Source organism: Anolis carolinensis, unplaced genomic scaffold, assembly GCF_035594765.1.
Source record: "Anolis carolinensis isolate JA03-04 unplaced genomic scaffold, rAnoCar3.1.pri scaffold_7, whole genome shotgun sequence".
In the NCBI taxonomy this organism is placed as follows: Eukaryota; Metazoa; Chordata; class Lepidosauria; order Squamata; family Dactyloidae; genus Anolis; species Anolis carolinensis.
This window is the reverse complement of record NW_026943818.1, coordinates 30,661,767-30,674,118: the sequence shown is the minus strand read 5'-3', so window position 1 is coordinate 30,674,118 and position 12,352 is coordinate 30,661,767. Positions and strand designations below refer to the sequence as shown.

Sequence of the window (12,352 nt, the reverse complement as noted above, 5' to 3'; positions counted from 1 at the left end):
TGGCCGCCGCCCAGGCCCCCGAGAGCGCCATCCCGCGCTCCTTCCTTCCTTCCTTCCCTGAGGGAGAGCTCCGCGCTCCTCGGCGGCCGGACGCACACTGGAAGTCAGGGAGAAACTTCGCCCGCAGGACACGCCCACTCACGGCACGCCACGCCCCTTCCGCGGCTCACGCTCTCACAGGATAGGCCGCGGAGGGCGGCAGGACCCGCCTCCGCCCAGCATGCCCCGCCCACTGCGCACCCCGGCACGCCTCTTCCGCTCCGGACACAAGGAAGAGGAGACTTCTTCGGGACACGCCTCTTCCGCCGACGAGACGCCGCCAAGGCCACGCCCCCTTCGCGCTGTAAACACTCCAGGCCCCGCCCACAAGCCCAGGCCACGCCTCCTCCGCTGATGTAGTATTATAGCAATATTGCAATGTATTTGAATACAGTAATATATGTGATCTATTACTATAAAAAATAAAAATTAAATATGAGATATATGTAATAAAATATGAATATATATGAATATATATGTAATATAATGTAAATGTATAATATTATATAATAACAATACAGTCTCACTTATCCAACGTAATAAACGGGCCGGCAGAACATTGGATAAGCAAATATGTTGGATAATAAGGAGAGATTAAGGAGAAGCCTATTAAACATCAAATTAGGTTATGATTTTACAAATTAAGCACCAAAACATCATGTTTTACAACAAATTTGACAGAAAAAGTAGTTCAATATGCAGTAATGTTATGTTGTAATTACTGTATTTACGAATTTAGCACCAAAATATCACGATATATTGAAAACATTGACTACAACAATGTGTTGGATAATCCAGAACGTTGGATAAGCGAGTGTTGGATAAGTGAGACTCTACTGTATATATAATATATATGTAATATAATATAAATGTACATTATATAATAATGTATAATATATATATAATATTATTAATATTAATATTAATAATATATATTTAGTAATACAGTATAATATAGATGTATAATATTATATAATATTTATAATATATTATATATTATTAATAATCTTAATATTAATAATATATATTTAGTTATATTGTAATACATTTTAACAATATTGTATAATAATAATACAAGTAATATTGCTCTTGCCAGAAAATTAGTGATTATATTATAATATTATATAGTAATATAATATTATATAATATAAAATATTATACTTTTAATAATATAGTAATAATATTCCTATTGCCAGAAAATTAGTTTATTATATTATATAGTATTGTAATATTATATAATATAAAATATAATGTTAAAAATAATACAGTAATAATATTGCTATTGCCAGAAAACTGTTTACGATACTATAGTAATATTATAATATTAATAATATTGCAATATAATAATAATAATATAGTAATATTATTGCTATAGCAATATTATAAGGTTAATAATATTGTAATATAATAATAATTATTATAAAAATAATATTATAATTTTAATAATACTTTTGGAACAATATGGCTTTTGCTCTTGCCGGAGAGGTGTCTGAATGGACGGAAGGGAGGAAGGTTCTTTTTTCCCTGCCGGGGCCTCTTGACCGCTGACCTTTCCCTCCGGCCGGCCGGGCAGTGGTCAGTGGAGCCTGACCCCTTTGGCCCCCATCGGAATCCAAAGCCAAACAAAAGCCGGGCAAAGAGCACTGACCTTCAACCTGCGGGTCAGTCCCCCATCCCTTGGGAAGAAAAGAAGCATTATTATTATCACAAGGGACCCCCAAAGCACATCCAGCCCAACCCTTTTCTTTCTTCCAGGCGGGAAAAGCACCATCAAAGCCTTCCCGACAGATGGCCAGCCAGCCTCTGCATAAGAATAGAAGACCTAGGCGTTTTGGACGCACGGCTTCAATGCATCTACTCCATTCTGCAACCCTAAAGATTGATTAACCCTTCCTTGATTATTTATTTTCTTGATCATTTTTTGCAAATTATTTTCCTGATTATTTTTTGCAATTTTTTTCCTGATTATTTTTGCAAATTATTTTCCTGATTATTTTTTGCAAATTATTTTCCTGATTATTTTTGCGAATTATTTTCCTGATTATTTTTGCAAATTATTTTCCTGATTATTTTTGCAAATTATTTTCCTGATTATTTTTTTGCAAATTATTTTCCTGATTATTTTTTGCAAATTATTTTCCTGATTATTTTTTGCAAATTATTTTCCTGATTATTGTTTGCAAATTATTTTCCTGATCATTTTTGCGAATTATTTTCCCGATCATTTTTGCGAATTATTTTCCTGATGATTTTTTGCGAATTATTTTCCCGATCATTTTTGCAAATTATTTTCCTGATTATTTTTTGCAAATTATTTTCATGATTATTTTTTGCAAATTATTTTCCTGATTATTTTTTGCAAATTATTTTCCTGATTATTTTTACAATATATTATTAGCATAGCCCAATATAAGCATTAAATTACTATATTGTACTATATCAATATACGGTAATATCATTAATAATATTACATTTAATATATAATATATAAATATTATTATATTGTATTGTTATTAGTATAATATTGTATTACATTATAACATTATTATCAATATTACAAGTATATACAATATACCGTATATACATTATTAGCATAGCCCAATATAAGCATTAAATTACTATATTGTACTATATCAATATGCGGTAATATAATTAGCAATATTACATTTAATATAGAATTAATAATATTATATTGTATTGTTATTAGTATAATATTGTATTACATTATAACATTATTATCAATATTACAAGTATATACAATATACCGTACATACATTATTAGCATAGCCCAATATAAACATTAAATTACTATATTGTACTATATCAATATGCGGTAATATAATTAGCAATATTACATTTAATATAGAATTAATAATATTATATTGTATTGTTATTAGTATAATATTGTATTACATTATAATATTATTATCAATATTAAAAGTATATACAATATACTGTACATACAATATATTATTAGCATAGCCCAATATAAACATTAAATTACTATATTATACTATATCAATATACGGTAATATTATTAGTAATATTACATTTAATATATAACATATAATTAATATTATAATGTATTGTTATTAGTATAATTTTGTATTACATTATAATATTATTATCAATATTGTAAGTATATACAATATACCGTACATACAATATATTATTAGCATAGCCCAATATAAGCATTAAATTACTATATTGTACTATATCAATATACGGTAATATTATTAGTCATATTACATTTAATATATATCATTAATATTATTATATTGTACTGTTATTAGTATAATATTGTATTACATTATAATATTATCAATATTATAAGTATATACAATATACCGTACATACATACATAATATAAATATTACATTTAATATATAATTAATAATATTATATTGTATTGTTATTAGTATAATATTGTATTATCAATATTGTAAGTATATACAATATACTGTACATACAATATATTATTAGCATAGCCCAATATAAGCATTACATTACTATATTGTACTACATCAATATATGATAATATTATTAGTAATATTCTTATTGTACTATATCATTATATGATAATTTTATTATGATTATGGATTCAATAAGCCGCGAGAGACCAAGTAGAAACACAGAGCCTTTTATTATTATTATTATCATAATTCTTTGTGTCGTACAAAACAAGGCTCCGGCCTAAAAAACCCAACAAAACCCAACATGGTTATCAAGGTCATTATTTCCTAATAATAATAATAATAATATAATAATCTATCATTAAAAAACATGGGGAAAGATGAGGAAACTACAACTCCTTTTTGTCCTTCTTCCTTTCTGGTCACATGACGGCGCATCCTTTGGAGGTGGTCCGGGGGTCTCCCTGAAAGGAAGAGGAAGAGGAAGAGGAAGTGGAAGAGGAAGTGGAAATGGAAGGACAGATGGATGGACAGACATCCTACCTGTTGGTGGAAGAGGTCTTCCTGGCCAAAGTCTTGGGCTTCCTCTTCCTCTCCTTCCTCTTCCTCTTCCTCTTCCGGGGACAGGCTTCTTGTGGCCACTTCCTGGGAGGATATGTATAGGATGGTGATAGATAGGATAAATCTATATATATAAAAGAGTGATGGCATCACGGTGACCCACAAAACAACAAAACTACAGGCCCCCAACCTCAAAGTTTGACAACACAACCCATCATCCATGCCTCTAGGTTGATACAACAAAAAGAAAAGAAAAATAAAGTCCTAATTAGAGGGAGAGAAATAATTGCTTTTATCCAATTGCTGCCAGTTAGAAGGCTAAGCTCCTCCCACTTGGTCTCCTAGCAACCCAATAAAAAATAATAAAAAAACACTACAAATTAATACAATAAAATACTATAATAAATGAAAATACCTAAAAATAATACAATATAATAAATAAAAATATAACTTACAATAAAATTAATAAAAAATTGCAAATAACGTCAAATAAAAATGACACAACAATTTTTAACCAATACCACCACCACTTTGCCACAGCAACGCGTGGCCGGGCACAGCTAGTATGTATATATAATACACATCCATATGTATTACATATACATATATGAAGGCAATATAGATAGATAGATGGATATGAAATAATGTGTGTGGACAGATAGATAGATAGATATGGTCAAAGGCAATATAGACACCTAGATAGGAGATGTGTCTATGTATGGTCCTACCTGTCCGTGGGTGTTGGTGAGGAGCAGGCGGGCGGAGTCCCCGGGGCCCCAGGGGCGGCTGCGGCCCCTCCAGACCAGGGCCCCGGGCGGGTGTGGGGGGCCCCCGGCATCGCTTGACCACACCTGCGGACACGGAGGGGACACTCATGACCACCACCACCCTGATGCTGAGCATGCTCCCCAGAGGAAGTTTCCTTGTCTCTCCACTCACCGTGACGCTCTGCCCCGCCCGGAGCACCAATCGGGGCCCAAACTTGTAGGCGTCGGCGGTGGCGGCCTCTCCCCGCTCTCCGCCCACCTTCTTCAGCCTCCAGTTCCCCAGAGACACGTCCTGCGGGGAGGAAGCACAGCCCCTCTGAGACGGAAATCCCTCAGCCTCACCCCGGTGGAGGTGGAGGCACGTCGGGCATCAGCCCTGTCTCATGCCTTCATGCAATGTCTGTCCTACACCTCGGTGGAAGTGGAAGCAGGTCTGTCCGACATTGAATCCAGGGAGAAATACAGTTCTGATGGACATGTGGTCACGCCCGGGGAATTACTCTTTCCTGTGCAAACCTCTCATTATTATTCTATCTATATATAAAAGAGTGATGGCATCAGGGCAGCGGACAACCTCGAAATTTGACAACACAACCCGTCATCCACGCCTCTAGGTTGATACAACAAAAAGAAAAGAAAAATAAAGTCCTAATTAGAGGGAAAGGAATAATTGTTTTTATCCCATTGCTGCCAGTTAGAGGGCTAAGCTCCGCCCACTTGGTCTCCTAGCAACCTACTCAGTCCAGGAAACAGGCACAGTTAGGCCTCAGGCCTCTTCCACACTGCCTATAAGATACAGATTATCTGCTTTGAACTGGATGATATGGCAGTGTAGACTCAAGGCCCTTCCACACAGCTGTATAACCCATTTATAATCTCATATTATCTGCTCTGAACTGGATTATCTTGACTCCACACTGCCATATAATACGCTTCACTGTGCATTTTATACAGCTGTGTAGACGGGGCAGTTCTAGGCAGATAATATAAGATTACAAATATACAGTAGAGTCTCACTAACCCAACATAAACAGTGTCCTCTATCCTCACCACTTTCCCAGGACACAAACAACCAAATGCATTCTAAACATAAAGACAACCATACAATAGACATTCAATACCACCACGACCTCAACCATTTCTCACCAACACCACCAGACAACAACACAGCAAGTATAATTATATTATTATTTCTATCTCACAACATATCTAATAAAAATTATGAAACATGTAACACATGCAATAAATAAATAAATAATAATAATAATAATAATAATAATAATAATTATTATTATTATTATTATTCCTAACGGCCTCACCTGGTGGGAGCGGTTCCGCAGCCGGACGAACGTCCCTTGTGGGTCAACCTCCTCGATGTGGATGTTGCTGCCTGGGGCTGAGTCCGTCTGGGAGGCACTGGTGGCAGGACTGGTCTCACTGGGGAGCTCCTCCCGGCGCTTGCGCTTCCCCCGCCAAGAGGAGGAGGAGGAAGAGGAGGACGTGGCCCGGGAGACCGTGAGGCGGGCCGGGCTCGGGGAGAGCTTCAGCCTGGAAGGAAGGGGATGGGACTGAGCACGTTCGGGCACAGGACACCCTTTTGTGGTCTGCCTGTTGTACACCCCGGTGGAGGTGGATACATGTTTGTTGTACACCTCAGTGGAGGTGGACTCCATCGGGGTCCCTCCCTTCCTCTCGTATCTCTGTACTGAGCCTGTTCGGGCACAGGACTCCCTTTTGTGGTCAGTCTGCCTGTGAGCCTGCTCAGGCACCGGACTCCCTTTTGTGGTCAGTCTGCCTGTGAGCCTGTTCGGGCACAGGACTCCCTTTTGTGGTCAGTCTGCCTGTGAGCCTGCTCAGGCACCGGACTCCCTTTTGTGTTCCGCCCTTTCGTAGCTCCCCTACCTCTGCTCCTCCCCCTCCAGCAGCTTCCGGTAGGCGCCGATCTCCCTGTCGAGGGCCAGCTTGACGTCCAGCAGGTCCTGGTACTGTCCCAGCTGCTGCTCCCGCTGCGCCCGCATCTCCCGCCCCTCGCGCTCCTGGGCCTCCAGCGCCGCACGGAAGGCCTCCCGCTCCGCGCTCAGCCGGCCCTCCGCCTCCCGCAGACGCTCCTCGGCCGCGGCCGCCCTCTCCTGCAGGGCCCGGAGCTGCTCCCCCAGGGACCGGATGCGCAGGCGCGCCTCTGCCAGCTCCTCCTCGGCCGCCCCCGCCGCCTTCCCGCGCTGGTCGCAGCACAGCCGGGCGCTCTCCAGCTGGGCACGGAGGTGAAGGAGGAGGCGGGTGAGTGGCGGGTCCCACCCCAGGCAGGAAGTCCCGCCTCCCCGGCCCCTCCCCTCGGCCCAGGCGCAGACCTTGGCCCGGTAGGCCTGCTCCACTTCCTCCCGGTAGAGCTCCACTTGCGCCTGGTGCTGCCGGCGGAGATCCTCCAAGGCCTCGGACAACGGCACGGGCGGCGGAGCCTCCTTCTGGGCAGGGCCAGGGTCCGCCACCAGGGGGCGCTCCTCCCGCTGCCGCACTTCCTGTGTACATATACAGGTAGTAAATATGAGCCTGTGTGTGTATATATATATATATACAGTAGAGTCTCACTTATCCAACACTCGCTTATCCAACGTTCTGGATTATCCAACGCATTTTTGTAGTCAATGCTTTCAATATATCGTGATATTTTGGTGCTAAATTCATAAATACAGTAATTACTATATAGCATTACTGTGTACTGAACTACTTTTTCTGACAAATTTGTTGTCTAACATGATGTTTTGGTGCTTAATTTGTAAAATCATAACTTAATTTGATGTTTAATAGGGTTATCCTTAATTCCTCATTATCCAACATATTCGCTTATCCAACGTTCTGCCGGCCCGTTTATGTTGGATAAGTGAGACTCTACTGTATATATATATATATAAAAGGTAAAGGTTTTCGCTGGCACACTTCCTGAGGAAGAGGAAGTGTGTGTGTACATATATAGGTAGTAAATATGAGCCTGTACACACACACACATACATATATATATTGCATATGCGTGTATATTATGTGTATATATATATATAGTATGTCTGTATATAGTGTATATATATTATGTGTGTATACATGTGCATGTATATATGTGTATGTAAATAGTATGTGGGTATATATAGTATACGTGTGTATAAATGTGCATGTATACATGTGAGTGTATATATGTGTGTGTATATAGTATGTGTGTGTAAATACATGTGTATGTATATGCATATATAGTATATTTGCATATATCTTTTAGATATGCATGCATACAGTATATGTGTGTATATACGTATATGTGCATAGATATATAGTATATGTGTGTATACATGTGCGTTATATATGTATGTGTAGTATGTGTGTATATATAGTATATGTGTGTATATACAGTACATGCATATTGTATGTGTAAATTATATATGTGTGCATATACAGCACATGCATATATTGTATGTGTACATAATATATATATATATAGTACATGCATATATATATATATATATTGTATGTGTATATAGTATTTGTGTGCATATATAGTACATGCATATATATATTGAATGTGTATATAGTATATGTGTGTATATACAGCACATGCATATATATATTATATGTGTATATAATATATGTGTGTATATATAGTACATGCTTTTGAGTTCTGCTGTTGATGTTTTAAAAGGTGCTTTTAGGTTGTTTTTAAGATGTTTTTTAAATTGTTGATTTTAGCCGGTTCCTGTAAGCCGCTCCGAGCCCTAGGGGAGTGGCGGCATATAAGTTTGAATATATATATATATATATATTGTAGGTGTATATATTGTATGTGTGTCTATATAGTACATGCATGCATATATAGTATGTATATATATATGGTATGTGTATATAGTATATGTGTGTGTGTGTGTGTCTACCTGGCCTACCTGCTGGAAGAGGCTCTTCTGGAAGTCCATCTCCTCCCGGAGGCTCATGTTCCGGTTCTCCAGGTCCACCCGCAGGAGCGTCTCCGCCTCCAGCTGCCGCTTGGCCACCGCCTGGGACTCCTCCGACTGCAAACACACCCAAGGGGGACCCGTCAGGGGACGGACCCGGGAGGGAGAAGCCAGCCCGGCCGGCCCGGGGCTCCCCTGGGAGGCCTTACCTGTGCCAGGCGGGTGCGCAGGGCGTCCACCTCGGCCTCCAGGTCCCTCTTCCGGGCCAGGGCCATGGCCAGGTCCCCCTCGCGGCCCCGCAGAAGACCCTCCAGCTCCTGCGCACGGGAACGCCACCACACACACTCCCCCTCCTTCTTCTTCAGGCTGAAAGACACGCAAACACGCCACTGACACACGCCTCCGCCATACACGCCGCGACACGGGGAGAGGTGCAAAGACCAGTAAACACAACCTCAGCATCATTATAATAAAATAATAATAATAAAAATATAATAACCATAAGAATAGAGCCCTACAGCCTAGAGTCACAAGACAACAACAACATTATTATTAATATTAATATTAATAATAGAGCCCTGCCTGGAGTCACAATACAACATTATTATTATTATTATTAATAATAATAATAGAGCCCTGCCTAGAGTCACAATACAAAATAATAATAATAATAATAATAATAATAATAATAATAATAATAATAATAATAATAATAATAAAGCCCTGCCTGGAGTCACAATACAACAACATTATTATTATTATCAATAATAATAATAGAGCCCTGCCTAGAGTCACAATATAACAAAATAATAATAATACTAATAATAATAAGAATAATAATAGAGCCCTGCCTGGAGTCACAAAACAACATTAATATTATTATTATTATCAATAATAATAATAATAGAGCCCTGCCTAGGGTCACAATACAACAAAATACTAATACTACTACTACTACTACTACTACTACTACTAATAATAATAATAATAGAGCCCTGCCTGGAGTCACAATACAACATTATTATTATTATCAATAATAATAATAATAGAGCCCAGCCTAGAGTCACAAAACAAAATAATAATAATAATAATAATAGAGCTCTGCCTGGAGTCACAATACAACATTAATATTATTATCAATAATAATAATAGAGCACTGCCTACAAAATAATAATAATAATAATAATAATAATAATAATAATAATAATAGAGCCCTGCCTGGAGTCACAAAACAACAACATTATTATATATTATAATAATAGAGCCCAGGCTAGAGTCACAATACAACAAAATAATAATAATAATAATAATAATAATAGAGCCCCGCCTGGAGTCACAATACAACATTTAAAATATTAATAGAGCCCCACCCACTGCCTGCGTGGCCACGCCTCTTCTCCATGGCCACGCCCACTGCTTTTTGTATCGAGAAGCCTGCCTAGAGCAAAGGGGAGGCCTTGGCCCCTCCCAGTGGTAGCTTGGCTCCGCCTCTTCTCCATGGCCACGCCCCTCCTTTTAGTATTGAGACCCAATGTACAGGGAAGCCGGCCTAGCGCCAAGGGGAGGCCGTGGCCCCTCCCACTGCCAGCTTGGTCACGCCCCTCCTTTTAGTATTGAGACCCAATGTACAGGGAAGCCTGCCTAGAGCCAAGGGGAGGCCGTGGCCCCGCCCCTTATTTGCCTGGCCCCTCCCACTGTCAGCTTGGTCACGCCCCTCCTTTTAGTATTGAGACCCAATGTACAGGGAAGCCTGCCTAGAGCCAAGGGGAGGCCGTGGCCCCGCCCCTTATTTGCCTGGCCCCTCCCACTGCCAGCTTGGTCACGCCCCTCCTTTTAGTATTGAGACCCAATGTACAGGGAAGCCTGCCTAGAGCCAAGGGGAGGCCGTGGCCCCGCCCCTTATTTGCCTGGCCCCTCCCACTGCCAGCTTGGTCACGCCCCTCCTTTTAGTATTGAGACCCAATGTACAGGGAAGCCTGCCTAGAGCCAAGGGGAGGCCGTGGCCCCGCCCCTTATTTGCCTGGCCCCTCCCACTGTCAGCTTGGTCACGCCCCTCCTTTTAGTATTGAGACCCAATGTACAGGGAAGCCTGCCTAGAGCCAAGGGGAGGCCGTGGCCCCGCCCCTTATTTGCCTGGCCCCTCCCACTGCCAGCTTGGTCACGCCCCTCCTTTTAGTATTGAGACCCAATGTACAGGGAAGCCTGCCTAGAGCCAAGGGGAGGCCGTGGCCCCGCCCCTTATTTGCCTGGCCCCTCCCACTGTCAGCTTGGTCACGCCCCTTCTTTTAGTATTGAGACCCTTTATTTGCCTGGCCCCGCCCCTCCATTTGTATTGAGACCCAACGCACAGGGAAGCCCGCCGAGAGCCAAGGCCCTCTTATTTGCATGACCCCGCCCCCCGCCGTTTTGAGGCCTAGACTAGCGAGAAGGCGGTTGGCGGCGGCCCCGCCCCCTTCCCCGTGGCCCCGCCCACCTGCTCTCGGTCTGCTCGATCTGCGCGCGCAGGGTCGCGGCCTTTTCTCGGAGGAGGCGGTTAGCGGCGCTGTCGTGATCCTCTCGCCGGGCCTGGTGGGCGCCGTGCAGGCCTCGGGCCTCGCCGGGCTGCTTCTGCCGCTGCTCCTCGTTCTCCTCGTGGGAGACGCGGAGGAGGAGGCGCCCGTTCTGGAGCTCCAGGGCCTGGACGCGCTCGATGTAGTTGGCGAGGCGGTCGTTGAGGAGGCGCAGCTCGGCCTTCTCGCCCTCGCGGAGACGGAGCCGCGCCGGACGAGACATGGCTCTCTGAGGGGAAAATGGCACCTCGGCAGCCACGCCCACAAAGGGGAGGAGCCTTCACCCGCCCGCCCTTTGGACGCCTCGCTTTCCCAGAAGCCCCGCCCAGCGCGACCAATGGAAGAGAACTCTGGGAAATGGAGTTCTGAGGCTCATCTGAGGGCCCACAGCAGGAGGCGGGGCTAACGGGTGTGACAGGCAGGCCGGCCCCGCCCCCAACTCCTCCCACACAGCTGTTCCCTTAGGACAATGGGGGTTTAAATAGTATAAATAATAATAAATATTATATATAATATTAATAATAATATAAAATATGATGATAGTAATAATAAAACAATAATAAAATATTTTAAAAATAATATAATGCAATATTGATAGGATAATTAAACAATATGATATCAAAATATAGTGTTAATATATAATATTACAATAATAATATTTTAAATATATTCTAAAATTAATGTAATAAAAAGTATAATATATTAATATAGTATATTACTATGATAATATTTTAACTATATTCTAAAATTAATGTAATAAAAAGTATTAAAATACATTGTCAATGTATAATAATATTACAATAATAATAGCATTATAAAATTAGTAAATTAATAATAAAAAGTATTAAAATACATTAATATAGTATATTACTATGATAATATTTTAACTATATTCTAAAATTAATGTAATAAAAAGTATTAAAATACATTGTTAATGTATAATAATATTACAATAATAGCAGCATTATAAAATTAGTAAATTAATAATAAAAAGTATTAAAATATATGGTTAATGTATAATATAATATTACAATAATATAATAATACAATATTTAATATTATACATACTCATTATATGTATAACATATAATTTAATA

The 12,352-nt window shown here is 40.4% G+C and overlaps 2 protein-coding genes across 2 annotated transcripts in view; both read right to left on the bottom strand.

Moving 5' to 3' along the window:
• Positions 1–936, bottom strand: part of nr2f6 (nuclear receptor subfamily 2 group F member 6) — a 12,652-nt gene extending 11,716 nt beyond the window's left edge. Inside the window, exon 1 of the mRNA XM_062960644.1 lies at positions 1–936. This exon is cut by the window's left edge and continues 250 nt beyond it. Coding sequence (XP_062816714.1) covers positions 1–31 — 31 coding nt within the window. The 5' untranslated portion in view covers positions 32–936.
• A 2,727-nt stretch (positions 937–3,663) lies between these two features.
• Positions 3,664–11,533, bottom strand: lmnb2 (lamin B2). Its single transcript, XM_062960641.1, has 10 exons — positions 11,180–11,533; positions 8,916–9,072; positions 8,698–8,823; positions 7,129–7,296; positions 6,683–7,029; positions 6,100–6,328; positions 4,953–5,072; positions 4,742–4,864; positions 3,996–4,097; positions 3,664–3,916 (listed from the first exon to the last, which is right to left on the bottom strand). Exons 1-10 carry the CDS (start codon positions 11,476–11,478, stop codon positions 3,875–3,877), a joined length of 1,713 nt encoding a protein of 570 aa, XP_062816711.1. The 5' UTR covers positions 11,479–11,533; the 3' UTR covers positions 3,664–3,874.
• Between the last annotated feature and the right edge of the window lie 819 nt (positions 11,534–12,352).

Coding starts and splice junctions, on each gene's coding strand:
- lmnb2 (XM_062960641.1), bottom strand. CDS start 11,478: ATGTCTCGTCCGGCGCGGCTCCGTCTCCGCGAGGGCGAGAAGGCCGAG. Junction 7,297..8,697: donor AGAAGAGCCTCTTCCAGCAG/GTAGGCCAGGTA, acceptor ATATGTACACAG/GAAGTGCGGCAGCGGGAGGA. Junction 4,098..4,741: donor TCACCAACACCCACGGACAG/GTAGGACCATAC, acceptor ATATCCTCCCAG/GAAGTGGCCACAAGAAGCCT.